Consider the following 27,667-nt stretch of genomic DNA (forward strand, 5'->3'; position numbering starts at 1 on the left):
TCTCCGGAGCTCACAGTGCGGTAGAAGCATCTCTGGGGCAGCCATTAGAGCTAACGCAGCTTCCAGTCAGGCTTTAAGGAAATACAGATGCTTCCCAGCAGAACTCTGCTGCAGACATTAGTGATATGGCTTAGTCGCGTTAGCAAACGCTACTTAAAAGTGGCTTGTTCCTCCAGGTAAAGCATAGACATTCCCCAAAAGCAGGTTCTTTCAACTCCAGGTAGAAAAGCAATGAGTGTTATCTAGAACAGGCAGAGCTAGATGCTACTCAGAAGTTTCTCAGAAGCAATGAAAAAAAAAAATGGGAACAAGACAAGCACCAAGACTTTTGGTAGAGAACTGAACTAATAATCTGGTGTACCGACCTGTTATTTTCTAAAAGAGCTTCTTTTGCTTTAATTCCCTATGTGTGGGGTAAGGCCCACTTCTGCTCATTCAGACCACCTGAAGGATGTAATTGAATTTCCCAGCATGTGGTAGCCAAAGTTGTAATTACTTTCAGGACCTATGAGCACTGGAGCCTCCATCTGTGGTGAGAGACTGCTCACCAGCTGTGGCTAATGATGAGGAGCCTCTGTAAGGGCCTTTTGGATGTGCTGCCCAGAATGAAGTTGGTCCTGCTTGTTGTTCCTTGTAGTCTTCAGATGGCTGATGGTGTTGTGGAGCTGTATCTGCTGTAGGTGCTGAGAAGGATAGAAGCAGTTTTTGTGGACTGAGCTTTGTAGGTCTCTGCTAAAAATTACTGGTGAGTATTGTTTTCTACCTTTAACACTCTCTTGTAGTAGTTTAGCTATAATCATCAGAACAGAAGATAGTGAGAACTGACTGCAGAAAGTCTTTGTGTCCTTTTTCATTATATCCTAGCCTCTCTTTAGCTGTCTGATTGAAAGGGTCCTTTGAAAAATATTGCTTTCTGAAGGGATAATTATACCTTCAAATGTTGAAATTCTTTTGCTCTGATGTTTGAAGTTGGCAGTAAAGTTAAACGTGAGAGTCGTCTTTCCTAGTTGGGCTTTTCTTTGCTGTGCTGAGGTCTGGGCCCCTAGCCCCTTTGCTTGGAGGGACTGGTCCTAGTTATGCTGAAATAGGTCTGTAGCAAGAGCTGTTCTTGGTCTGGCCTGGGGTGACTTCTCCTTTCTCCTCTGAAAAGAGAAGTGCTCCTTTTGAACTATTTTAATCACAGCTCTTCTGTTTTATGTGAGAAGCCTGTGTCCCTATGGGATGTGGTATTTCCCTTTCCTTGAGCCTTGCTTCTTGGGATGGTCTCTCTGTCTAGTTCTGCTTCTAGAAACCAGCTTTGTCCCTGGAGGCAAGGAGGGGTCTCAATATTTTTCTGACAAAGAAAATGTCCCCTTGCTCCCAGAGGGGCACCCATATAAACCATGTGTGCCCCTAGTCACTGACCCAGTAGCCACAGGGCTGGGTGGCAGAGGGATGTTTCCAGAAAGGCTTTAATTTGGGGAAGAGGAGGAAAGGTGCTGTCAGCATGCGATCGCGGCTCCACTGAGCACATCTCTGCTATGGCTTTGCTGATAATTGAATTGAAATCAAAACATAACTGCATCGCTCTCACGCTCTGGTTGCTAAATAGCAGTATTGTGAATGAATCAGAGTTACTTCAGAGAATCACTTTAATGTAGCAGAATTGCAGCAATCAGGGGATAAAGTTAAATTTAGGAGTATCTGGTAAAGGAGTTGATTGGCGTTCAGAGGGAAGCTGCTTTTGTTCAGCCTTTCTGTGAGCAAGGTTATGGTCCAGGGGAATTAGCAGTGCTTGAGGGTTAACGCCTCATTCCTGCTCTGCTCCTGATTATTGCCTCGTGGCTTTGTGTGGATGGTTTTTCTTCCTGTCATTTTTTTTCCCACGGCTAAGAGTTTTTGCTTCCTCAACTCTTAGTGCTCTGTAAGGCTGTTCATTTCCCTGTAGGAAGAGCTATATGGACAATAAAGTGCTTCTCTGATCATCCCTTCCCCCCACTCCAATCCCATGCTGACCTACCAAGATGAACGGCAGGGATTGGAATTGCTCAGTATCAGATACTGCGTGTCGATGGTTGGAAGGACCTCGTGAGACTCCACACAATTAATCTCTAGAGATAACCTTATGTCTTGCTTTCTACAATGATGAATGATGCCATAGCGCAGTATTGCTTCTATTCAGCACTCCTTCATGTAGATCTCATGTGCATCCTGCTGTCATTCCCATAGCGCATCTTTGCCATCTGCTGCAGCCTTTAATGAGACCATACTCTTCGAGCCTTGCACAAAAGGATTAATCTAGTGAGAGTGAGGGACTATAGAAAAAAGATAGAGGAGTCTTAGAAATCAAAGCAACCCAAGAGAATACTGTTAATAGTTAGCATGCTGCAGAGAGCTGACAGAGGAGATGTGCTACAGACATGGTAAGCTGAGGTAAGCAGGAAAGGGTGCTGGTTCTCTCCACTCACAGCAACGATGACGGGCAACAGCTGAATGTTTAGCAAGGAAGCCTGTGTCTCAAGGGACTTATGTCTGGCCAAATCTGACTTCCTGGTTTTAAACTGCCACAGCCATGTATATGGTGAAAGGAAGGCTGACTACAGGGGTATGTTTCACTATAAATTTGTGTGTCAAAGACTTCTTTTAATTCATTTAAATCAATGGATTTATTTTTTTTTTCCCAGCTTGAAATTGACACAAAGTGTTCCCATGCACTGTAAACTGGCAAAAAGAAAATAGTTTCATGTGAGAATCTAATCAGGTTTAACAAGGGCCAGTGCAAGGTGCTTGGTTCAAGGCAATCCCACATATGAGTACAGGCTGGGAGAACATGGGAGCAGCCCTGCAGAGAATGGCTTGGGGGTCATGATGGACAAAAAGCTGGACAGGAATCAGCAGTGTGCTCTTGCAACCTGGAAAACCAACAGTATCTTGAGTTGCATCAAATGTGGGGAGGCCAGCAGGGAGGAGATAATTGTCCCCCTCTACTCTGTCCCTGTGAGGCCCCACCTGGATTACTGCTTCCAAGCCTGGAGCCCGCAGCACAGGAAAGATGCAGAACTCTTGGAATGGGTCCAGAGGAGGTACCTGGAGATGTTCAATGGGCTGGAGCACCTCTCCTATGAAGAAAGGTTGAGGAAGTTGGGCTTGTTTAGCTTGGAGAAGAGAAGGATCTGGGAAGACCTCACTGTGGCCTTCCAGTACTTGAAGGGAGCTAACAAGCAGGAAGGAGACCAACTTTTTATAGCCTCAGTAGTGACAGGACAAGGAGAAATGGCTTTAAACTAAAAGAGAGGTCACTTAGGTTGGATGTTAGGAAGAAATTCTTTATTCAGAGGGTGGTGATGTGCTGACACAGACTGTGCTGTGGGTGCTTCGTTCCTGGAGGTGATCAAGGCCAGGTTGGATGGGAACCTGGGCAGCCTGATCTGGTGGGTGGCAGCCCTGCCCATGGCAGGGAGGTTGGGACTAGATGATCTTTAAGGTCCTCTCCAACCTAAGCCATTCTATGATTTTAAATTAAGGCTCAGTTATGCTATCTCAGACACTCACATTTTACCAAGCTCTAGTAAGCAGCCTTGTGAATGGTTTATAAAAATCCAATCAGTTTTTTCAACCTTTTCCTTGTTGACAGGAAAAACAACACTCAAATTGCCTGTGTGGAAATGTTTTTTCTCTGTTGAGCATATGCAAATTAGAGTTTTACAACTTTTATCAAGAATTATTCTAGCTTTACCTGGAACTGTCTTTAAGTACTTTAGAATTTGGGGGAGAGGGGAGGAAAGAAAACAGCCTGTAGCTGGATATTCTCTACAAAAATCACACCCTGTTGTTTGGTTTGTTGTTGTTTCTTCTGAGTGGACATATTAGGTATTGGGGATGATCTGATTTATACACTCATTGATGAGCATACAGAACTAGTCTGTGGTCTCTTTTCTGACGCAGTCTTAGTTGGATCTACTGAAGTTCTGGATCACTAAAGTGAAAGAATGTTTCCATGTGTGCACATGTAGGTGTATTTCAGTTCTGTGGAAGGTGGGATAGCCTGTAGTCTGAGTTCTTACTGTGATATGTTGGCACTAATCTAACTCAATCTAGATCAGAACAAATGAATCTATTGTTTCTGATCTATAGGTTAAACCTATTGCCTCTTCTAATTATCTGCATGACAACTTGTGTAAAAGGCCTTTATGCTCCACAGGCTGGCTAAAGGCATTGAAAATAGATTTTATTTTCTTTCTTGAACTGAGAACTTCAATTTCCTTTTGGGATGGGGCTATCAGTAATAAGGCATTCTTCTGCTGCCCACAGATGTTAACCTGTCTGTATGTAGCCATATATGATTTGAGGTATGCATTATTGACCGTATTCCTTGAAGAATGCTGCTGAGGATTAAGGCAAAGATGGCAGTTACTCTAATGCTGTCTGGGACCACTTGGTGAAGTGATATACCTAGCACTCTTTGTGTAAGTGAAGGAAAAAAAATGTGTACAGGGAAGTAAAATTTTACCAGACCAGGTTTCCTGTGCAGAACTACAAAGTAATATGACAATGAATTCCAGCACTCTTTGAGGTCAGCAGTTTCAGAAGTCTTTCCAAAAGTCTTTGGTTATGGTAGCTGTACACCTTTTTGTGTGCTGTTTCAAAAGTTTCTGCTTATCAACACAACTGTTTCCCTGTGTAAAGCTGCCAGACTGGTTTCATTCTGCCTGTTGAGCTCACTTATTTCATCTTAAATCAGATGTTTCTGGGAAAAGCTCTGAATTTGTGTGGTGTATGTAACTCCCTCTCAAGTTTCATAAGCAAGATGAATACATTTGGACTGAAAAATAGAAGGAATAACAGACTGGGGTGCTCTCTTACCTGTCAACAATGTTATTTCCTCATGAGAGGTAACTTATTTTATGCAAGTCTGATGATCTCTCTTGTTGCCTGGGACGTGGTTTTCAAGTAATCAGTAATAATCTTGTCAACACTACAGAAGACTTTTAAGTTTGTTTTTGCAGTTTCTATAACCTCTCCCAGGGGAAAGTTGAGTACTCTTAAGAGACAGCCAGAGCTACTCTGTGACTGCCTATGTTCTAGATCCATAGCATGTGTCAGGGCTCCAGGCAGGCTGATATCCTGTGCAGTATTTCATGTTGACCAGAAAATCGTCATTGAACAGATAGGGGGACACAGTTTGTGAGTTACTCAAGTTGACTTGAGGCTCTCTAGAGCAGAGTGTCTACACAGTTGCATGAAGGAGTCAGAATATATTCAAGCTTCTCTTCTTTGATTTGAAAATAGTCAGTGATGACAAAGCTTTGGTCCTGGAGCTTTGAGATTTTTGTGTAAGACTTCATCAGAAAGTGAGACGGAGAAGACCTCAAGCTTTTCAAAGGGACGCTGATTAGATAGACATAAGATGATACTATTTATCAGTAGCTCTTCATTTTATGGTGGTGAGGATCCTATGCTTGTGGAAGTAGAATAGTGTATGGAAAAAGGGTAACGTCTGCCTGTGAAGGTTCAGATTGAGGGAAGTACACTGAAGGATGGAAGATTATTAGGTCCCTGAGTGTAAGAAAGACAGAAAACTCAAGATATCCTGGATCTTTGTGGAAATCACAGTACTACTGTAGCAGTCACTTTCTTGAATCTAACCTAGAATTTCAGTTGGGAGGAAGAGGGAGAGAGGACAAATAACAACCCTGTGAATACAAAGTATGTAGAAAGACTGCCTGATTTGTGAAGATCACAAATTTGAATCTGAATCTCCAATGTTCCAGAGACACAGGAGAGTGCATAGCTTCTTGTCTGCTAACTATGGTGGGAAGCACAGATGGTTTCTCCATTGCTGTTATTTTTCTTCTGTTGTTTTGCTTTGTTTTCCTTAAGTAAGAAGAATAACAAAGGCACAATTTCCTCAGGAGGAAGAACTGAGAGAGGGAGAGCAAAGGAAGGTTTCTGTTTATAGGATAGGAGAAGTATTTCCTGCCCAGCTCTAACGCAGCTATTCCACCAGTTTAGACACAATTTCAGGTAAGCAGTGTCTCCATTTTGTTGGAAAACTTCTAGGAAAAAAAATGCTTCCTCTTAAGAACGTTCTGTTTCCAATATTTTTTGGCTCCTGCTCAAGTCTTGAGCTCCTTAAAGATGGTCTCTCATCTATTTCCACCCTCCATTTTCAGCTCTCAGGGGAGGCAGAAGGTGCCTCAGGATGAGGGGGTTCTGTTGTTCATACTTGTGGTTAACCAAGCTTGAAAGCTGGCTCAGCTTTGGTCTGAGCTGAACTTTGTTTTGGCCAAAGGTTCTTATTCTGTCAACAGTAATTCCCTCATTGAAGTTCATCAAAGCAATTTACAGGAACTTATAAATAGGTGCTCTTGTCAGAGAAGAGAAAGCAACCAGCTCTCTCAAAGATGAGAGCAACTTGGCTCTTTTCCCCAGGGGATGGGGGGGAGAACAACAGCAAGTACCAGCAAAGCAGAAAACTCTGAAAGAGTAGTGAGTAACAGGGAGGAGCAGGGATGACTTAGCATTTGGAGTATGTCATAGCTTCTGTCCCAAACTTCTCTGTAGCTTCTCAACTTTCTTCTTTTACCACTTGGTGCTCTTGTGCCACTGTAGGGACAGCCTACTGTTGGATGGGGTGTGCTCTGGGCCCATGTTGAGTTGTTCCATCTAGACAAGGAACAGGTCTGTAGGTGTTTCTGTATACAGATTGGTTCAAGCAGACACTGGCATGTTACCATGCAGCCAGTAAATCCTGCACATCAGTGCTTAGTTAATAGAAAGCCCTGTTGTTCACAGGTTTACTTCAAGGAAATGGAGTACTTTTTCTTTCCCACTTGGAGCTTAGTCCTGTTGTCTTTTCCCCCAGATAGTAGTTTTTTGTGCACAGCATGGATGAATACAGAACAAAATAAGTGTCATTAAAAAGAGAAGTCAGAGCCTTTGCTGATCTAAGCTGAAGCTTTAGATGACAGATGAAAGCCATTGAAACTAGGCCAATTTACATCTGTATTACCAGGGATATTCAAAATGCTGTTTTTTTGTTGAGGACTCTCTCATTCTATTCTATAAGTAGTCACATGCACATATATTGTAAATAGAGCCTCAAGAATGATCCAAGGGATGAAACACCTCCCCTGTGAGGACAGGCTGAGAGAGCTGGGGCTGTTCAGCCTGGAGAAGAAAAGGCTCCAGGGAGACCTGAGAGTGGTGCTTCAGTATCTAAAGGTGGTTATGAGAAAAAGGGGATAGACTCTTTAGCAAAGTCTGTTGTGATAGGACAAGGGGAATGGTTTCAATCTAAAAGAGGGGAGATTTAGACAGCTGGATATAAGGAAGTTTTTTACAAGAGGATGGTGAGGCACTCAGACATGTTGCCCAGAGAGGTGGTGGATGCTCTGTTCTGAGAGACATTCAAGGTCAGGCTGAAGGGGGCTCTGAGCTGTCTGATCTAGCTGTAAGTGTCATTGTTCATTGCAGGGGAGTTGGACTAGGTGACCTTTTAGTGTCCCTTCCAACTAAAAAGAATCTATAATTCTAAAATAAAAGTCTACCAGTATTTTGTTTTTTTTGTTGTTGTTGTTATTGCTGTTTATTCTTAAGTGTTTACCATGTGTTCCTCTGCAGTCAAAAGAGCATGAATATGTGCATCTTTTTTTTTTACTTCTGGTCCTTGCAAAGGAGGATGATGCCACTCTCCTTCTTACATAGCAAAGTTTTAAACCCCTTCTGTATTGTGATGCTGGGAGAAAAGGAAGTCTCAAGTTATGCAGGGCTACTAGAGAAATGAGCAGGAAACACAAGTGCATGGAGGAAACATTTGGGTAACAGAGGGGGTTTTGAGCTATGAAAGCTGATGAGCTGCACGTGCTAAAGGAACAATGTGATTCTCAGTGTGCTGGGTTGTTTTTTGTTTTGGATTTTTTTTTTTTTTTGAGGAAAATATATGATAAAGATCCCAGGCTCTTTGCTTAAAGTTTAGGTTTTTCTGTCTAGGCTGCTTCATTCTTATTTCAGGCTACATCAAATTGGAAGAAACATAAGCTCTACTGGGATCCTACTACCACAACCTAGAGCTATATTTGATTCTGCAGAGCAGCAGCTCCAAGAGGTGGAAAAACTGAACCAGAAACAGAGGGGAGGGTTTCTGACAGAGCCTATCCTGGGGATGGCATGCTGGGACCTTCTGCATGCAGGGGTATGGGACCACAACAAGTAGGTCCAGCAGACAGGTTATGGAGGCTGACTGCTGTAACTAATGCCTTGGTGTAAGAACAAATTCTAGAGGCAGATCTTCCTGCCCATACGTATAGGCATCACAACACTGGTCTCCAAAGAGCTCTTGGCAAATAAGTCTTATGTGTTTCACTTGTTTTGCTTCCTCTGTCCTTTCCAGCTATTTCCCAGTGAGGACATCACAGTGATGGTTACGACAGTGACATCACTCCTGGAATGGGAGGTATTTCCCTCTGGCAAGTGGTGCTAGGATGACCCGAGCTGGGCCGCTTGCTGTCCGTCCTTGGAAGTTCCTCTGAGCTGGTGACAAAAGGAGGTCTTGACATAGAAGGAAGGGACTGTCTGTGTCAGGAACCTTTTGAAAATTAGAAATTGAAGGGCTAATAAAAATCAGCTCTGGTTGATATTCACGGTTGATACTGTGATAGAATCACAGAATCATAGGGGTTGGAAGGGACCTCCAGAGATCTTCGAGTCCAACCCCCTGCCAAAGCAGGATCCCTACACCAGGTCGCACAGGTAGGCGTCCAGGTGGGTCTTGAATATCTCCAGAGAAGGAGACTCCACAACCCCCCTGGGCAGCCTGTTCCAGTGCTCTGTCACCCTCACCGTAAAGAAGTTCTTGCGCACATTGGTGCGGAACTTCCTATGCTGCAGTTTCTGGCCATTTCCCCTTGTCCTGTCTCCGCACACTGCTGGAAACAGTCTGGCCTCGCCACTTTGCCCCCCACACCTTAGATATTTATAGACCTGGATCAGGTCCCCTCTCAGTCTTCTCTTCTCAAGGCTAAACAGACCCAGATCACTTAGCCTTTCTTCATAGGGGAGATGCTCCAGGCCCTTCACCATCTTTGTGGCCAGCCACTGGACTCTTTCCAAGAGATCCCTGTCTTTTTTGTACTGAGGAGCCCAGAACTGGACACAGTACTCCAGATGAGACCTTACCAGAGCAGAGTAGAGGGGGAGGATGACCTCCCTCGACCTGCTGGCCACGCTCTTTTTAATGCACCCCAGAATGCCATTGGCCTTTTTGGCCACAAGGGCACACTGCTGGCTCATGGCCAACCTGTCGTCCACCAGGACACCCAGGTCCCTCTCTGCAGAGCTCCTCTCCAGCAGGTCATCCCCCATACATACAGATACATGTCTGTATCTGGCAATTCTAATTTTGTAAATACTACTCCCTCTCCTTGTCCCTGTTTACATCAAGTTCATATGAACTTTGTAAAGGATCTTCAGTGACTGGCACGCCTCTGAAATTCATGCTTTAAGCTACTCTTTTAATAGTAATAAAATTACACATCAGTGTTTTTAGTGGGTTTCTGTTCTGTTGTTTCATAACCGTTGCTCTTTTATTACTCATAGTTGATGCTTTATGGCTGTCAAAATGTGCGGCGCATTGAAATTGTACATATCCTACCTTGTTTCTGTCAAGGGACAGAATAGTCAACAAGGGGACTTCCCAAGGAGCTTAGACTGGTTGTAGTGCTATGGTTTTTAAAGGCATGTAGGTCCTCTGAAGTTTTGTACCTAGCTTTCCTTGCAAGAAGAGCCTGTTCCCATTTTTCAACTGGACAGTGTGTGAAAAGTAACATTGTTGTCGTCTTTGCGTTCTGTGTTTGAAGATCCATCTTGTATCCAGTTGTAAAAACCCTTTGAAAGTCCACAGTTGTAGAAGCTGTGACAACTGGCTGAAAGCATCCCATGGACTTGTGAGGAAAGGCAGCAGATGCTGAATGTGCAGCCTGTGTGAGGCCAAGGGGCTGCAGTGCACCGGGGAATTAATTTGTTGCAGATGCTCTTGCTGTGACTGAGCCAGTGAAGGGAGGGGGAGAAGACCACATTGTCTCTGACCTGCATGCTGCTAATGAACATTTTCCCTTGCCAGCTGAATTGCTGTGTACAGTTGAGATGGATAGGAGCTCTCATTTGAAATGTACCCACTACTCTGTGTGGCAAAGAATTAGGCATTCCCTGCACCCTTTCTGCCTTTCAATATCTGAATTGCTCTCAGTGTTTGAGAGATGAGTATAGCTGCTAAATAAGGGAGAAGCTTCCTGTAGTCCTTGAAACCATATAGCAAATGAGTACTTTGCTAATCTTAGATGGGCTTTGATGTCAGCATTTCTAAAAGCTCTGCAAGATTCCTTTTCACTGTAACTATAATAAAAGAATATCAGAGATGACTTTTGAGGTGGAACAAAAGCCTGTAATCGAATTTCCAGGTATTGTTGCACTTGCACATGGCACCAGGAAAAGCACTTCAATGTGGAGGAACTTGAAATCAGATTAAGAGGTTGCAGGCACTCAGGATTTTGCCATCACTAATTCATCGAGCATCTTCTATGGGAAAAGCTCTTAAAAGTGAAAGTGTTATCAGTGTTACTGGATGGTTAAAAATGAGAATTTGCACTCTATTTGACTTCGTTTTGTTTGACAGTTGTTCTGTGGGATGGTGCTTCACAAGACTGCCTTTCTGTGCCCTGCAGTCATCTTATTCCTCCCTTAACTGTTCCCCTCTTGAGCCCCAATCCTCACTGAAGAATCGTAATCTTCATGGCTGTGGCATCTGCAGCTCCCACAGAATCTGGAGGGAAGACCAAATGCTCCTCTCCTTGGGAAACTAGCACAGCTTCTCTGGTTCTTTGAAGCCAAATAGAAGGTGGTGACATTGGAAGAGTATTACTGTCCATTTCACAAATAGGACTTCACGTCTCAGTGAGATATAGCTGTGAAAAACTAAATCTGGGCTTTTACTGATGTTTTGAAAAGGAGATGGGAAAGGGAACTCTTGTATTTTGGCTCTGCTGTTCCACTGCATGGATAAAAGATGGGCTTCAGCCCTCTGGTCATGGTGTTAAACCCTGTAACATTTGGCAGCCTGGGCTGTGGAGGGTAAGGAGCTCTCATGTAGGTGAGGGGATGATGATATTAATTTATTTTACTCAAATGCTACTGTCCAAGTGAGTTCTGACTTGTGGTTTTCTGTTGTTGTTCATGCAAGGTTTCAGAGATTGCAACAGGGCAGTTTCAATGTACTCCTTGATGCTCCTGCATCTGTGTGTGTTACTTACTTATTTCTGCTGTTGATAGAAGCACTAAGCTCATCAGCATGAAAGAAACCTGTGCTGTTTTGACTTAACTGAAGCAGTGTGGCTGTCCAAACCTGGCTACCTGGAAAATTGGCATTCATTACTTCCTTTTCAAAACAGCAAAGCAAATGTTTTTCAGATGTTGGAAGACAGTGAATGTGGATGAGACTTGAGCTGGAAAAGGACCAGCACCTCCGAGACCTAAAGTGTTTTCTGTTTGGTTTGCTGTGAATAGCTCAGAGAACTGGTAACTATGAGCCGCTCTGATGTGGTCCTTGCTGGTAATGCAGCATCAGCTGTTTTGGACCTGGCTGTTCAGTGAAATAAGCCAGGCCATTTGGTTTCTGTCCCAAATGCACATGTTCACATTGGGAAGCAAAATGGGACTTGTGCTAATTGGCACTGCAGCTGGCCATCTATATGCAAAAGGAGCATGGGTCAGCCCCAAGCATGTGGACTGGGAGACAGTGTGCCCAGGCTGGGGAAGTGTCTCACAGCTGACAGAACTGGAAGCACTGGGAAGCTGACCTCACTTTAACTATGGCTGGGGCTTGCTGGAGGTGTGACTCATCCAGTGAGAAGTGAGGCCCTGGCTCCAGGCTGTGGTGGCCAGGAGAGATGGGAAGGGTCAAGCACCTTCCCAGACAGGGCAGTATGCAACAGCTGGTTGAACACAGACTTCCCTGCCTGTGGGAAATGCTGGTTGTGCTGAGAACATTTTGTTCCTATTCGGGATGCCTTGACAGCCCTGGTGTGGCTGTTTTAGGGCTGCTCATGCCTGTGCAACAGGGCTATGGCTTTGGTTCATCTGCCAGGGTCATTTTGCTGTCACTGTCTGAGGCGTCACTAACAAAGCATCAAGTAAGGTGGAAGGGAATAAGGAGAGCAGATAAGCCAGCATTATCTTTACTTCAAGTGAAGCTGATTGCAAATGAGGTGTTTACTAACTGGAGTTGTGAACACCATCTGCAATTACATCTGCTCAAGTACAGAGAGGAAGTTAAAAGCTGAGCAAAATAATGTTTGTAGCATACCTATTTTCAGTGAATGTATGGTGTTTCTTCCATGTGTGTGACTCTGTCCGTTCTCCTAAAATTCATCTGGGGGAAATAAGTGAATCATTTCTCATCAGGCTACAGGAATCTCACCAGGGTTCCTTCGACACTCCTCTGTGTACATCTTAATTTCCTGTAACTGTCCTCATCCACTTCCCATAGGTGCCCATGGGAGCCTTGTTATCGACCTCAACTGGAAAAAGGATTGCTTCTCTCCCTCATTATAACCACTATTAACGGCATAGTTCTTGTCTGCCTCCATCACGGGGGCCATTAACATAATAGGTCAGGAAAAATCAACTCTGCCCATGCCCCCTGAAGGGGTCCCTGCAGAGTGGGAATGAGGAGTGCTGGCTGTGTGAGAGGAGCACCTGGCTGCTCTGTGAACACTGGCACCTGGGGCTGTCAGCAAGGGCATCCTTTGCCAGAACTTAAATCCATACATTTGTGTCTTGGGGAGTGATATGGGTGACAGACTGGAAACTTCCCCAGTCTGAAGCTCTTTAATTGCCCCTTCCTGAAGCAGCCCTTGGGGTGAACTGGTGCTGGGTTGCTTGTTACTTGTGTGGCCTCCGTAGGCTCCCTGCAGAGCTGGGGGGCAGCAGAGATGCTGGGTTGCCCTCAGAGCTCACCTTATCTCATTGTGTTCCCAGAGTAACTAGACAGGAATTCTGGGGAGTGCTGCTGATGTAAATGGTGCTCTGTTTCCTGTAGTGGTGTAACAGCATGCTTATCTTCCCTTGCAACACTAGGAATACCTGAATTTTAGACCTGAACTCAAATGGAGAGGCTGGCAGCAAATTTAGTGGGGAAAAAATGCAGGAGAAGAGTCAATGAACAAGTCCACTCGCTTGTTCTAGAAGTAAGTTACAGGTCCACAGGGAAGGTCCTGAGATATCCAGAGCACCTGAAAGCCCCATAGGACTTTTAATTACTTAGGCTACATGTATATAGGATCAGAGATAGGTGTACTACGAGACTGTCAGGACTGGGACCTGACCACTAGAACATATACAAGGTCATTGTACTCTCCAAAGAGATCTGAGAAAGGCAACTTCTTTCCTCTGTAAGACCCCAGTGGCAGGAGGAGGGTGATGCTGGTAGTTCTGTGTCCATGCTCACAATATTTACAGCTAGCCTTTGAATAAGGTATTTGACGTGGGAGGACAAGGCATAGTCTTTCTGTCCTGTACAGAATGCCAGCTATGGCCAATCTTGTTCCAGCAGCACTCCTAGTGTCCTGGTCTTCCCAGATGTGTCCTTTTGTGGTGCTTAGCCTGAGAGGAGCATGGTGTATATTAGGTGTGGGATAGGCCTGTGGTTGAAATCTGGCTGCTGTTGTGGACCTCTCAGCCTGACATCTGACCATTTTCCTGTGGCTGTACAGACCAAAGAGGGTGTGGAGGAAGAGATAAGCAAAATAGTCTTTGTGCTGGGCAACATACAGTTTTCAGTTCCATTATATCAAAAGCATCAAAATTCAGTCTGGATAAAGGTGAACTCGGTAATGTTCTTTGTGGGGGAGGGGGATCATAAAAGGGGATTTGAGAAGTGCTTGTAGTTCAGCACATGACAAATATGCAGAGCTTGCAAAGAGCCATAAAGATCTGTAATTGCATTTGTATGGATTATGCTTATCCATGTACTTGTAACCCACGGGACCTGGCCATGCTGGGCTGGAGAAATGCAAAATTATTGGACACTGCTTTGTGATGAGCTAGTACATGTCTTGGGCCTTTTTTACTTAACCCTGATAGGGCCTTTATAGTAAGGTGCAGCTGCTCTCCAGCAGTTCAGATCCTGACTGATGTTGTGGCTAGTGAATAAGTCTCCTCCGTACATTTAGGAGGCAGGAAAACCCCACCACCCTATAAACTTGCTCTAAGGAACAGAATAATCTGGCATTTATCTAAATATGATTTAGGAAATTACTTGTGTGGTTTTACTTCCTTACTGTGCTGTTGGTTATGTAAATGTAAGTGATGTAAACTGAAGTGATCTTAAAACTGCAGATCACATTTCTCATTGCTCATTTCTCAGGAATAAACTCACTCAACTTATCTGTTGAACATTTCTGTCTTGAGCATTTCTCAGGCTTAGGGCTGGAGTTTCAGGGTCCCAGTCCCCACAGGGGTGGCTCAGTTCAGGCTGCTCACTGCTGTTTCACTGCTTGATCCCCAGCTCCCCCTTTTGCTTCAGCGATTGCTCAGATATCCTTGACGGCAGCTTTCTAAAATGTTTTATCTGACATAGTTTCCTAATGCCTCTGCTGTGACAGCGGGAACATGATTTCATATGCTCATCCAAGCCTTTAAAGATTTTGGAAATTATTGAGGGATGTGGGTACTCAAATATTCGCCTGCAACTGGTACTCAAAGGAGGCTGTGGCCACGCTGGAATACCTCGCACGTTATTTAATAAGACTAAAAGATAAATTACTGATATCCAGGAAGCGGGGCATGGATCAAGTAACTGACCTTTTCCATCAAGCATCCTCTGTGCTCAATGGGGGTATCAGAAGGGCTTGTGATAAGAGCATTAACACCTGTAGTACTGAACACTTCATCTACCTGAGGATCAGCAGTGAAATTACACTAGTTGATGACATCAGTTCCATATCTGGCCAGGCTGTGTTATGCGTTACAGAGGTTGTGCTATAATGTAGATAGAGGCCAACCTGGGGAGGTCCCATTCCTGCAGGTTTTGTGACCATAACTTGTTGGACTCTGAATCTATTCAGTATGGTTTCTTTAAAGATGTAGGAAGCCAGGCAGGGCAGATGAACTGTGGGCTTCCACAAGGCACTCTGCAGAGTCTTTCTGAAGCTTTTGTAGGAATCCAAGGGGAGAAAACATAAAGTGCACCTTCAGCTACTGGGGGCAGGGAACAGGGAAACATTCATGAAGGGGCAGAAGGTCTCACAAATGCCATTTGGGAAGACTTAAAACAGCAGCAGATGAATTTCTGAAATCCCCTGTTCTTGAGAACTGCTGACCTGATGTGAATCTGCTTCCTGGCATGTACAGCAAGCCAACCTAAAAAATGCTCCAATCTGTGATGCTGCCATCTGCTATGGGATAGAGGAATCTTCAGAGTAGCTAATAAAGTGGTTGCTCTCTGTTAGCTTTGTGTGTTTCTCTAGAAATGTGGATAGGCCTCGATACCTTTCCCAAGCTCCAAGTCCTTTCACAAAGTCAAAAGGCAGAGGATGTCCTAGATCATAGACCTGGTCCAAGCACTAGCTGTAGTAAATTGCTATTGATTCAAGAGGTGGTGGGATGCAATACCTCAAGTTAGGGCTACAGGAGGAGGGCAGAGGTACTTACACTGGCTCACGTTTGCCCACATACCCCTGTGCTGAGTGTCCAACTGCTCTGCCCTGCTTGTCTTAGCAGAAATGTTGCTGGACCCATCTAACACAAACCCTTCCTAATTCAGAGTAGGTGGGTGGATGAGAATTACAATGGATACCAGTCCATTGGTCTTATTTTACTCTAAGATGTTTAAAAAAAAAAAAAAGGTATCCTGTTTTGGGATCTCTAAAATTCAACAAAATGTTCCTTCAGTTTTAGTCACAGATTGCATGTAAACTGAATGGAAGACAGTGTCTGCTCTTGATGTCATCTGTCCTCTGCTGACCAGATTGTTAAGAGACGTACTGCAACTTCATTAAGAAGTCAGCAAGCTGGAAACAGACAGGAGGGAAATGTGGCTCTGAGGGTGGGAGTCAAGGGGAAGGTGAGGAGAAATATCATGTTCACGTGGACGATTTGATATTTAAAACTCAGTACCATTTGCGGAGTAAACTGATCTCTGTGGTTCAACATGGTATATGAAATGCTGCTTTGCCAGCACTCCTGGGGATGAATGTCCTGTTCCCTGCTTCAGTGAAGCTCAGTAGAGCTGCTTCTCTTGGTCCATAGACTTCTTGGCACCAGCACCCACGATATGGCTACTGAGTCAGGACAGCTTCATAGGTGCTATGACTCCCACAAAGCTGCTTTAAAACTGGTTAAGCATCATCTGATGGAGACGTGCTGGAGCTCTCATACAAAACACATCTTATGCGTCAAAGCGTAATCTGACTCAGTAGGGTGCTAGGCTCTGTGTGCTCATCCTGAAGGGTGCCCTTAAGGCATGCAGTGCAGTTTGGGATGGGTTGGCAGCTTGGGCCCTTCCTGCTGTGCAGGCTGCAGGAATGGATGCTGACTCTCGGGGACAGAGAAGGGATACAAGCTTGTGTGCCTGTCCACTGGCTACTCTCTAAATAGCCCAACCAAAGAGAAATGATCTGCTTGCCTAACAGGAGGGGTTTTTTTGAAGTAGCTCCAATTTCACATCATGTCCTGACTGTGGGTTTTATCTGAGCAATGAATTGCACTGTTTGCACAGGGGTGGCAATGACTCATGCTCAGGACTGATGTGGCAGATATTATGTATGTGGCCACTTCTGTTGTGACAGAGCTGCAGAGAAGATGGGTCTGCATTAGATACACAATGAGAGGTAGAGCCTGTTTTGGAAACCTTGTTCTTACTAAATGACCATCAGCGTTGTTGACTTTCATCCTCTTATTATGGACCAAATATTTCATTTTTCTTTTTAATATAGTTGTGCTGTGTCTTAACCCCACAATGGCTACCATGTTTTTGTAAAAGAGGACTACAGCTGGGGTAAAAATGGTTGCAGTGTTTTTTGGATAAGAGTTGTAGTAGAAATCCAGAGTATTGTTTTCCTTAATGAATACAATTAAGGCAATGTTGCTGCCACTTTTATATGCACGAGGACCTCTAATGCCTTATAAAACCTTATAGAGAGGGGCCTCTGAAATAAGCAGTACTAAGTTGTGTCTTTTGAGAGGATCTGTCCCACTGAATGTCTCCTGCCTCACTGGATGAAAAATGTCAGGCTTGTGAGCAATTTGTGGAAACTCAGAAGTGTCTGGCCAAAGTATAGGAAGCTGTTTTCTTTTTATTGCAAGAATAAGTTCCTGTCATCCCCTGCAAGGAGCCAGGCTTGTACTTTATTTCTGCAATGCCTATCTTCTGGTGCAACGTTTCAGTGGCAAATGTCATCATTTTGGGGTTTTATGAGCAAGAAATAGGTGAACTAAGACTGAACTGTCTAATATCAGTTTCAAAGGAGAGAGATTTGAGAGGAGCCCTACTGTAGTTCGGATGCAGTGGGTATCTGTGCCTGCAGAAGTCAGAGGTCTTTATCTCATTGTCATCTTAGGTCAAGCTTTCCTTAAGCAGCTCAGCTGTTACTCTTGAAGGGGCTGGAAATTTTTTCTTGTGCTTAAATTTAATGTTCAGGTCAGCGCTGCCTACATAAATGCAATTAAAAAGTGAAATGTGCATACTGGCTACTATTATAAGCATACCGTGTGAGTATTTGTCTAATCTTGGGTTTCCCTAGCATCTTAAGAGCAGAATTTGGGAGCCGTATCAGTGTGGTGCCTCTTGCCTCAGTTTTTTCTTCTGGTATCACCGTTTGGCTTTCCCTGGAGAACTCTGCATGATGCTGGACACTGAAATGTTCCCTCCAGCAAAACCTCTTAAAGGATTACTTTTACTTATGATTAAAAGTGGCAGGGAATACTTGCCAGATCTGAGGCTTTCAACAAAGCTGTGCATTTTGCTTTCTGGGCTTTTTTTTTTTTTTTTTTTTTTTCTCCCTTTTTTATTTAGTTGGCTTTTGGTTTGTTTTATTTTTGTTTGTTTGTTTTTTGTTTTTTTTTTTTTTTTTTTAAAAGCTGTTATGGCTGCCTACCAGGCTTGGGAGGGAGTGCCATGTTCAAGACTCAATCTGGGAGAGAGTGGGGGTAGGATGAGAAATTGTGCATTGAGGAGAAATAGGAGAAGTTTTCTTTTTGACTCTCGTTCATTGAGATGAGCTCTAAATGTCCCTTCCAACTCTAAGGGTTCTATGGTTCTATGTTTGTATGGTAAGGTAAAATTCACTAGGCAATTTTAGACTTCATATTCTCAAAATCATTGGTGTGCTTATGAATCCAGGGGTCTCTGCCCTTCATCTGTCTGGGGTAGCTTAGGGTTGTCTTTTGGGTGTGAGGGGATCTCCTGTTTCTCTAAAGCCCTTCACATCTAATAACCAATCTGTGCAGTAACCATGTGAGACTGGTGTATTAATCCCAGCTGAGAGTGGTAAAGCCAGGTGTAGAAAGCACAGCTGAGCTGTGGAGGGGGCAGAAAGACAGACTATTCTCGACTCTTGAATTTGTCTTTGCAGTATGTCACGGCGAAGGAGCTGGCTTTGTTCTTGAGAACACAGGAAAGAAGGGTTGTGGGCATGTTACTCTGGTGTCTCAGGCTGAAGTTGACGAGCCCCAGAGGGAATCTTGAGTTCATAGTGCAGATCTGTGTTGTGGATCACGCACCTTTCTTTCCTTTCTGGGAATCACTGGGACAAGCCCATGCCTGTCCAGAATGTGCCTTCTGCCTCCTGTTTCAGCTGCACAAACTAAACTTTCTTGCCTAGCAGGTCATGCCTTGTCCATGTTCTTGCTTGTAGGGAAAAGGCTTTCTGATGCTTTGGGCATCCAGGCCGAAGGCAAGTGGTTCTGCTCCATGCTTGGCTGGCCTCAACCTTTGCATAAAACTGCCATGGGATGCCAACCTCAGGGCTCTGACAACACTGCTGTATTCTTCCTAGGTGGGCAGGCCCTTTTTCCACATTTCACGGGCCTTTTTCTTTCCTTTCAGTTTATCCATGAATTCCTTGCTCGTCCATACAGGCTACCTTTTCCTGATTTCTTATTCCTAGGCGTTCACCGATGTTGCACATGGAAGAAGCAATGTTTAAGAGCCAACCAGCTCTCACGGGCCCCCTTACCTTCTAACACTCCACCCCATGGGATTTTCCCCTGTTAACTCCTAGAGCTAAAAATACCTTCTGTGATAAATGGCCCAATATCCATTAATAGTTCCAGTAGCAAAACCTGAAGCTTACTAACCAATACCTTTTGCTAAAAATAAGCAGGCTCTGTTACCAGTTTACTGGGAAAGTGAGTAAAGAAAGCCCTGAAAGATCATCCCCTTGGCCTCAATATATCTTCTGGGAAGAACTTGCTAAAAACCACAAACTAAGGTTGCAGAAGGGGAAACATTAACCAGGCCTGGTGATTTATTTGTCTTTCAGGAGTCAACATTATGGCTTTTTTCTTTTTTTTTTTTTTTTTTTTTTCTCTACTGCAGATTCTTTATTTTAATAGGATTATTAAGCACTGACTTTTAAGCAGACCCAATTGGTGTTTCAGAATACTGGGGAGGGGGGAAAAAACCCACAAGAGAATAGAAGTTGATGATGCCTCACTCTTCCATGTCACAGCCAAGGAGTTGCTGAGTGCTGGTACTGCCACTCACAGCAGTGGGAGACATTTCAAGAAGAGCTGGGTGTTCGGTACAGCTATAGTGTAAACTCACTCAAAGAATATGGGGCACTTGATGAGGAGACAAAGAAGAGATCTTTCCCATCAGGATTAATAGAGAGAGACTGGCTTCGCTTACTACAGCTCATTATAGAAAATTAGCGATGACAAATAACGTATGGCTGTGAGAGGCAGTGTGCTCTTTTCACCTTTTCCTTCTCGTTTAATGAAAATAAGCTGCAATAGATTGATCAAATGCCAGTACTCTGAGCCAAGATAGTCAGTGTCTGATGGGTACTGAGCTGGTTGGTTTTCTTTGTTTTGTCTGCCTTTGCAGAGGACTGTAGCTCAAACAACAGTTGAGGTGGTCTCTGAATTACTCCCTAGAGACTGATGATCTAAGGAGAATGATTTTGTGAATGAGACACCAGATGCCCTTCTCTTGGGCATGAGAGAACTCTCTTGCAAAAGCAGAGCTCTGGATCCAGGTCTCTGGAGTTTATTTATACAGTGCTATTAATACTGATTGTGTTGCATGGATTTAGTGCAAGAACAAGCTTCTAAGAGAGAGGTGGGAAGAATAAGGGCATTTTTGCCCTCTCTTCAGTCTGTAAACAGTTACTGTCTTTTTTTTCCTTCCTACTACTTGTTATTTGGGTTTGTTTCCATGTATGGTTGCTTTTCTGCCATAGAGAAACTGGCAGTCCTTCCTCTTCCTCTGAATTGGTGGCCAGTTGATGGACTGGGTGTGAATGTTACATCTATAACCCTGATCCTACTTGGACCCTTGGGACAAGGGTGTCCTCACCTCTGGCCAAGAAGCGGGCACATTGGTCAGTGTCCCTTTATCTGTCCCTGCCTAGCCTAGCTCTGAACTGTTCTGTAATAGCTTTAGTTTTGGTATCACAGGAAAGATTGACAACAAGCCCTTCCTTAACATTCAGGGAAATAAGGTTTTCCAGCTTGCAGCCACTCAATTGCCCTATCCTTTAGCTTTACTTCTGCAGCTAAAACAGTACTTATTAAAGCATTTATACCATCTGTATTTTGCTGTTGCTTTTTCATTTTTATTATTTTATAGCCATTAAGGAAAATGCTTATGTTTAAGGCAGAGTACTGTGACCCTTCTTCAGTGACATATGTACAGTGCAGGCTTTAGGAAGCTCAGTTGTGGTGGTTTCATCAAGCATGCTACATCTAGGTTGTGGGAGGACTTTTTTTCATATCTTCTGGAAAAAAGATATCCCAAGCTTTAACTTCCAGAGTTTCTTGCTTCAATGGCCATTTCTTGCAAGAAATACCTTGTCTTCTCTTTGTGGAGCATTCTGCTAGACGAAACAGCCAGTAGACACTGGGAAGCCTTCCCTGAACATGAGTGGATCACATCTTGGCATTTAGCAGGCTAAGTTATTCATACTGAGCTCTGTTAGTCTCTTGTATTAAGAGAGTTTTCCTAGCTTCCAGTCAATCTTGTACCTCCTTTCCTGAAACCACATCTGCTTTTACATTGTGGGGACAACAGAACTGGCAGTGCTCATAAAGTCCACCAGGCAGAGTGTGCAAGTGGCAATGCCATGTTCCTTGGGAAGTTATGGGTGTCCATTTAGCTGCTGCTGTAAGAATTCCTGCTGCTGAAAACTCCTGCAGCATAGGAAAGTAAAGAAGAAGCTGTGATAGGTGTGTGCTGACAAGGGCCTGGCTCCAGGTTTGCCTATGAGTCCTGCACTAGGGCTGCTTGTACTGGGAAGCCTGAGTGTGGACACAAAGCTGTTTTAGGGGCAAACCAATACACTCAAAGTTTGTGTCTACTTGACAGACAGACCAGAGGCGTGCACTTTGGCATTTTGCAGTCTCTTTGTTGGAAAAATAATAGATGTGACTTTTTTTTTTCCCCTTGTAAATTGGGTTGTCACTGTGGAAAGGCTTTTTAATTTTCCATTTCTACAGTGAGATCTATCATGCATCTTTTAGCTGCCACTCTGATTATTTTCCTATTATCTCTCTTTTTTTCCACTTAGTATTCCTGTATTGCAGCTTATTATTATAAACTATTTGTTCAACTTTGCAGGCTATTATAAGAACAAATAGCCCAGTGATGTATTGATTTTTACCTGTGTCTTTGACAATGCCCCAACACCCCCTTCCTTAAGATGCTATTCAACAAGGAGAGAGGGACTGAACGCCATGCATGCTAAGAAGACAGACAGTTCTTTACTCACCCAACCTCATATGCTCTTTTCCCGGGTGTCATACTTGAGACTTCATCAGAAATTTAAGAGAAATGCTTTACTGCTGGTTTGTCTGCTCTTCAGGTTCAGAAAGAATCTCTTGCATCCGTAGGGTTTTTTTGGTTTTTTTTTTTGTTTTGTTTTGTTTTAAATGCCTCTCCAGAAACTTGTATTATCCTCTTTAATAATGCAGGAAAATATTCGCATGTGCATAATATTTTAGAGCTTCTTTGTAGCATATGTTAATCTCTGAGACTAAAAAAATCTCTTGGTTCCAGTCTCATTTTTAATAGGATAGTAAGCTAAGAGGATACATGAGGATTATTCTAATCTCACCCTGGAGTTCCCTCCAGCTCTGCTGCCTATCTGGGAGCCGTTATTTAACTTCCTTCTTGAGTGTTCTAGAAAAAGTGTGCTTATCTTGATTTAACAAGTAACATAGCAAAAGGAAAAGGAAAAGGCTTTAGAAAGAACAGATTAGCTAATTGAGTGAGGAAAAACATTAGGCTGGAGCTAAAGATCTCTTGGGGATGCCTGTCCCCTTTGCATCATCCTTCTTTCTGCCCTTGGGTATTTTTGTGTGTGTGGGTGTCAAACAAAGCTCAGTCTTCCTCCTCTAATGCAAATGCACTTTTGTGGCTGCGGTGAGCTGATGCTTCTTCCTGCAGTTTTCCGTGCTGGAGTGGAGGTTTCTGTGCACAAAGCTTTGTATACTCCTCAAACCTCTTGAGGGCTAGAATCTTAGTTGGGGAGAGCATGTGTGCCAGGCAGAAAAAAAGGCATGTTAGCAGATAGTGAAAGACTAGTGTCTACCTAGAGGTGACAGCATCCTAGCATGTATGTATGAAGTTACTGATGGAGAGGCCTCAAATTGTTGGATATTAGGAAAAATTTTCTCTCTAAAGAGTCACGAGGCATTGGCACAGGCTGCCCAGGGAGGTAGTGGAATCACTGTCTCTGAAGGTGTTCAAGAAACATGGAGATGTGTTACTTACTTAAGGACATAGTTCAGTGAGAAATACTATGGTAGGTGGACAATTGGAGATGATGATCTTAAGGGTCTTTTCCAACCTTAATGTTCTGTGATAGTTTTGTAGCTGATGTAGACATACATCCCTACATACATATATGTATATATGGACATACATACCCAGCCCTTCTCCAGGGGTGAGGGACACAGGTAGGCTGATGCAATCCAGGGTTCAAGCACAGGTTTCACCTGTCTGTGTAGCTCACCAGATATTTCCCTCCCCTTCACATTGGAAATAGCTACCTTTTGCTGTGTGACTCTAACTTTGAATGTTTTTTTAGACTGTTTCCAAAAGGCATCACAGAATTTGGCAACCCTGTCCAGGGCAAGGGGTTGGAACTAGGTGATCTTTAAGATCCCTTCCACCCCAAGCCATTCTATGATTCTGTGATGATTCTATGAATTTCTCAAGCATAGGACTCACTATTGTCAAAGCATAATAATAGTCATGCATATTTTCTCCTTTCCTCTCCTCCTTGTCCTTCTCTCTCCAGGGTGAAATCTGTGAATGCTTGTGCACTGTAAGGAATCCAGGCAGACATTTGGTTAGTTAAAATAATATTTCTCTTTATTTGAAAGTTTTCTATCCACTGCTAAAAGGCAGCTGATAAGTTGCATAGTACACCTTCTTTGTTTTTTCAATTATGCTTATTATTCAATATATCTGAGAAGGAATGGAGGAATGGTTACTGGCTCTTAACTTCCCACAACAAACGGTGAAGTTAATGGAATAATAAATTAAAGTAGTAGTAGTCCACATTATAAAATAAACGTTAATACATACAAATATGATAAGAATGATTGATTTGGTTTTCCTCCTTCGTTTTTTTTTTTTTTTTTTTTTTTCCTTAAGTGAAGGAGCGGGAATGTCTACAAAAGATTGTACTAGTGAGAACATGAATACAGTTGTTCTGTCCCTGTGAGGGTTACAGTCCCTATTGCTGCTGCTGCTGCTGCCAGGAGGTAAGTTTCACATCTCAGCTGTGGCTGACCTTGGCTTTCAGGCACTCAGAGGTGTAAAGGACAAAGAGCTCCACACACCCCTCAGCATGAGGGAGAGATGAGCAGTGCAGTCTTAGTGCACTGCATATCTGTGCTATCCTTGCAGTGGGCTTAGGGCTTATAGCCCTGTAACTGCTCACTGCTGGACGTTTATGGTGTCAACCCATAAGCAGTCTTAATACCACAATAGGAGAGATCTTCTGTTATTCCTTTTTTTTTTTTTTTTTTTTTTAATCTATGTTTCAGGTGGGTTTCCATGAGCATCTTCTGTCTGACAGTTGTGTCCCCTGTGCCCAGTCAGGGTTCTCCAGGGCTTTTCATGAGCTGAATGTCAGTGAAACACAAGCTGCCATGTGCTTGTTGGTTTCAGAAAGTGCCATATATAATGAGGAGAGAGGCAGGAAGCTGCCAGGGAGAAAAAGACCTGTTAGAGCAGTAGCAGAGCATCAGAGACTTCTGTCTGAGACTAGAGGTGGGAACAGTACTGGAGTCCATGTAAAGTAAAGGTCCAAGCATCTTTACCACACTACAGATGCTGATCCATATATTATACAATGAAAAAGTTAACCATGTTCTGAATTACAGGGCTGTAATTCCATCCTGAGGATCCATTGATTCCAGGAACCACCTGAGCTGTGCCCCTGTATGCAATTATAGTCTGGTTGTACGTGGCAGCTGCCTGGCACTTTTTTTCTTCCCTATGTCCTTAACACTGAGGTAGAAGTTTCAACCAGTATTAAAACACGCAAAAGAAAATGAACAGAATCATAGTGGGCCAGTAGTTCAAGGACCTTCAGAATTGGCAAAAACTTTCCCAATGTGGCTACAAAATGTGTAACTGAAGAAGCAGAAACAAAGTAATCTTTAAAATGTCATACAAACAGTATCAGAAAGTACAGTAATGAGTTGCAAGACACTTGTTTGATCTGGCTTAAAAAAAGAGGTCAGTGATAATTTGTTTGTAAGTTCTCCCTCTGCACTAGATGGCAGAAGTAGAACTTTGTGATATCAGATACTGTCAGATACATTTGGGTATCCAAGTGTTCAGCATGAATTCCTTGAAAGATTTAACTGTTTTGAGCAGTGACCTAAATATAGGTCACTTGTGTTAGCTGGCTTCAATGAAACATTGCTTTTCTTTCCTATGAAAAATACATGTTTAAGTATATATACATGTCTGACAGGAATAAAAAAAACAAACCAAACAAAACAAAAACAAAACAAAAAAACCTGCATTCCTTCTGGAGTTTATAAGGAAGATCAAAGTAATATAACAGTAATAGTAAACTTTACAAGGCAACTTAAATGACATATTGGTCATACCATACTTAAATAAAAGGAGCACAAATCACCAACAAAGTATTCTGTGTGTGTTTTACAACCCCTGTAATACTAAAACAAGTTTATATTAATACCTAATGAAAATAGTTGAACTACTGCTGTAGGGGCTGCTGTTAGTTACCTCTACTGTACTCAATACCATTGAGTAAATGAGCTTCAAATTTCACTTAAAAGAACTCTGTCAGCTTGAATTTCATCCTGTTGATTTAATTATTGGCAGGAATGTGTAAATACATTCAGTGTAAGAAAGCTGTTAAAGCCAAAGGAAAAAAAAAAAAAATCTTGTTCTTACAGCTATTTTTTAGAGAAATACTAGATGTTCCAGCTTTAACACTACATTTTTTAAATGGGAAAAAATCCGTGAGTAAGGAAGACAGATACTGTTTACAAGTCTTCAAGGAGAACATTTCACTGACATTAAAGGCAACTTTGCAGACTCACTTGAAATGTATCAATTTGTAATCTACACATTTACAAGGGATGCTCTGCTCTGAAAGCTGTTTCCCAATCTGTGCCAAAACGTGTGAGGCTGTGTAGAATACTTCTGATGATAGACCTCCAGGCTCTGTTTCTCCATAATTGATTTAGTTATTAGTTATGCAGGGAGGGAAGAGATCCCTGAGGCTTGGTAAAAGAGTATTCAGTTACTAAAAGCAGCCCTTTGTGTATTAATGTCATCCTACCAGCTCTTTCTGCTTATTATTCCTTCGAGTCCTGCTTTCCTGGACACCAGCTGTCACAGAGGAAGTCTCCAGCTTTTTCGTCCCCTGCTTCCCTGGCTGGCTGAAGTTGCAGCAGCATGGTCTGGAGCGTCTCCTTCACCACCTGGATCTCCCTCTGCAGAGACTGTGCAAGCTTTATTAAGGAATAATTCTATAGGTGATTGGCAGCTCCTTTTCTCTTTCCAAGTTATTTAATAAATGGTTGTTCTGCTCACACCAGATGGCCATGGCTATCTAATTGTAGCTTCAAGTTCTTCCAAATTATTTAGATTAAATATTAATACATTTATCTCACTTGCTTTCAAAAAAAAAAATAAAAAAAAATAAAAAAAAAACCCAGGCAAAGTTCTCAAGTAGCATTATTTAACAGATATAAAATGGGGAGGGAAGGAAGGATACTGCTTGGATACCCTTCTCAGGGGAAGGAAGATGATGATGTTATGCTATAAAGGCAGATAAAGGCAGACACATAAGCTGTTGGTTTCCTGTTGGATACAGGGTGGGTTTTTAAGCTGGACACATAAACCAACAACCACATTTCTGTGAATGAAACCTAAGGCCATCTTCAACCGTACTGAAGCCAGTGTTCCCTGATGAACAGATACAATAACAGCAAGGACCCCAAACTGCAAATGTAAAAGGCTTGAGGGGGAAAAAAAAAAAAAAAAAAAAAAAAAAAAAAAAGCTCAGCTCTGGAAGTAATTCACCAGTAGGAGAATTTATGAAAGAGCCAGAAATGCACTTTTTCATGAGGAATGAAGCAGGTTGACACCGAAGCAACTCACTTTCAAAAACACAATGCAGAGGAAGAATAATGCACGAGGATAGGCTTTATCTTTTATGGAGACCATCCGTTATGAAATGTTGTTTTACCCAAACCTGATGTCAACACAATGTCAACAAAAGAAAGATGGCCTCAGGTTATGCAATGATAAAAAGTGAGTTTCTACCTTTGAAAAACTGTGACTACACAGAACCATAGGAAAGCCGTGCAAAAACACCACCATAGGTAGTTACAGGCCTCTGAAAACCCTTTTGGCTGCTTTTGATTCTGCTTCACTTCCTCAAAATTTCATCGCTGTTTGTACATATTTAGTATGATGATTTAATTCATTCACCAGGAGTATTCATGCATACTTCCAATTTCTGGACAGCTCTAATAATGTGAGTGGATTCTCTGACTACTCCCAGGCAGTAACAGCAGCACCCACTAACTTCTTATCCTAGGATCTCAAAACACCATACAAGGACAAATCAATTATGCCTCGCAGCTTCTCTGAAGTAAGAAACATCATTATTCTCTTATAAGTGCTCCTGGACTGTCTACCACTCTGCAATTCAATCAAGAGGCTCTGCTGAAAATTCTTCAACATATGAACACCATGAAGCCTCTAAAATTTAATTACTTCTGATGTGCAGTCTCTGACTACATGCTGTTATTTGTAATATCCCAAGCAATTACAAAATTCTTTTCAGGTATAAAGAAAAATTGAAAGATTTGAAAAATTGGAGGATGAAAAAAAAAAAATAAAGATGGGAAAAGAAACTCTTAACCAATAGAAAGATGGGGGCAACAAGAACAATGACTGCTTAGTCTTACC

General features: G+C 42.9%; 1 protein-coding gene and 1 long non-coding RNA gene across 3 annotated transcripts in view; one reads left to right on the top strand and one right to left on the bottom strand.

The window, feature by feature from the left end:
• Positions 1 to 420: 420 nt before the first annotated feature.
• On the top strand, positions 421 to 26,118 carry LOC116228147 (uncharacterized). Of its 2 annotated transcripts, XR_016464233.1 has the most exons (4): positions 421 to 745; positions 5,892 to 6,003; positions 23,855 to 23,964; positions 26,031 to 26,118. It is a non-coding gene; the product is annotated as an uncharacterized LOC116228147 (long non-coding RNA). The 2 variants fall into 2 exon arrangements; XR_004166708.2 differs by lacking the exon at positions 5,892 to 6,003 and having other exon boundaries at positions 430 to 745.
• Positions 24,214 to 27,667, bottom strand: part of DISC1 (DISC1 scaffold protein) — a 203,864-nt gene continuing 200,410 nt past the window's right edge. Inside the window, exon 14 of the mRNA XM_090135429.1 lies at positions 24,214 to 26,191. Within this exon, the coding sequence (XP_089991555.1) occupies positions 26,044 to 26,191 (148 nt within the window). The 3' untranslated portion in view covers positions 24,214 to 26,043. The remainder of the gene's footprint in view (positions 26,192 to 27,667) is intronic.

This window comes from Phasianus colchicus, chromosome 2 (assembly GCF_987193195.1).
Source record: "Phasianus colchicus chromosome 2, bPhaCol1.hap1.1, whole genome shotgun sequence".
Classification (NCBI taxonomy): Eukaryota; Metazoa; Chordata; class Aves; order Galliformes; family Phasianidae; genus Phasianus; species Phasianus colchicus.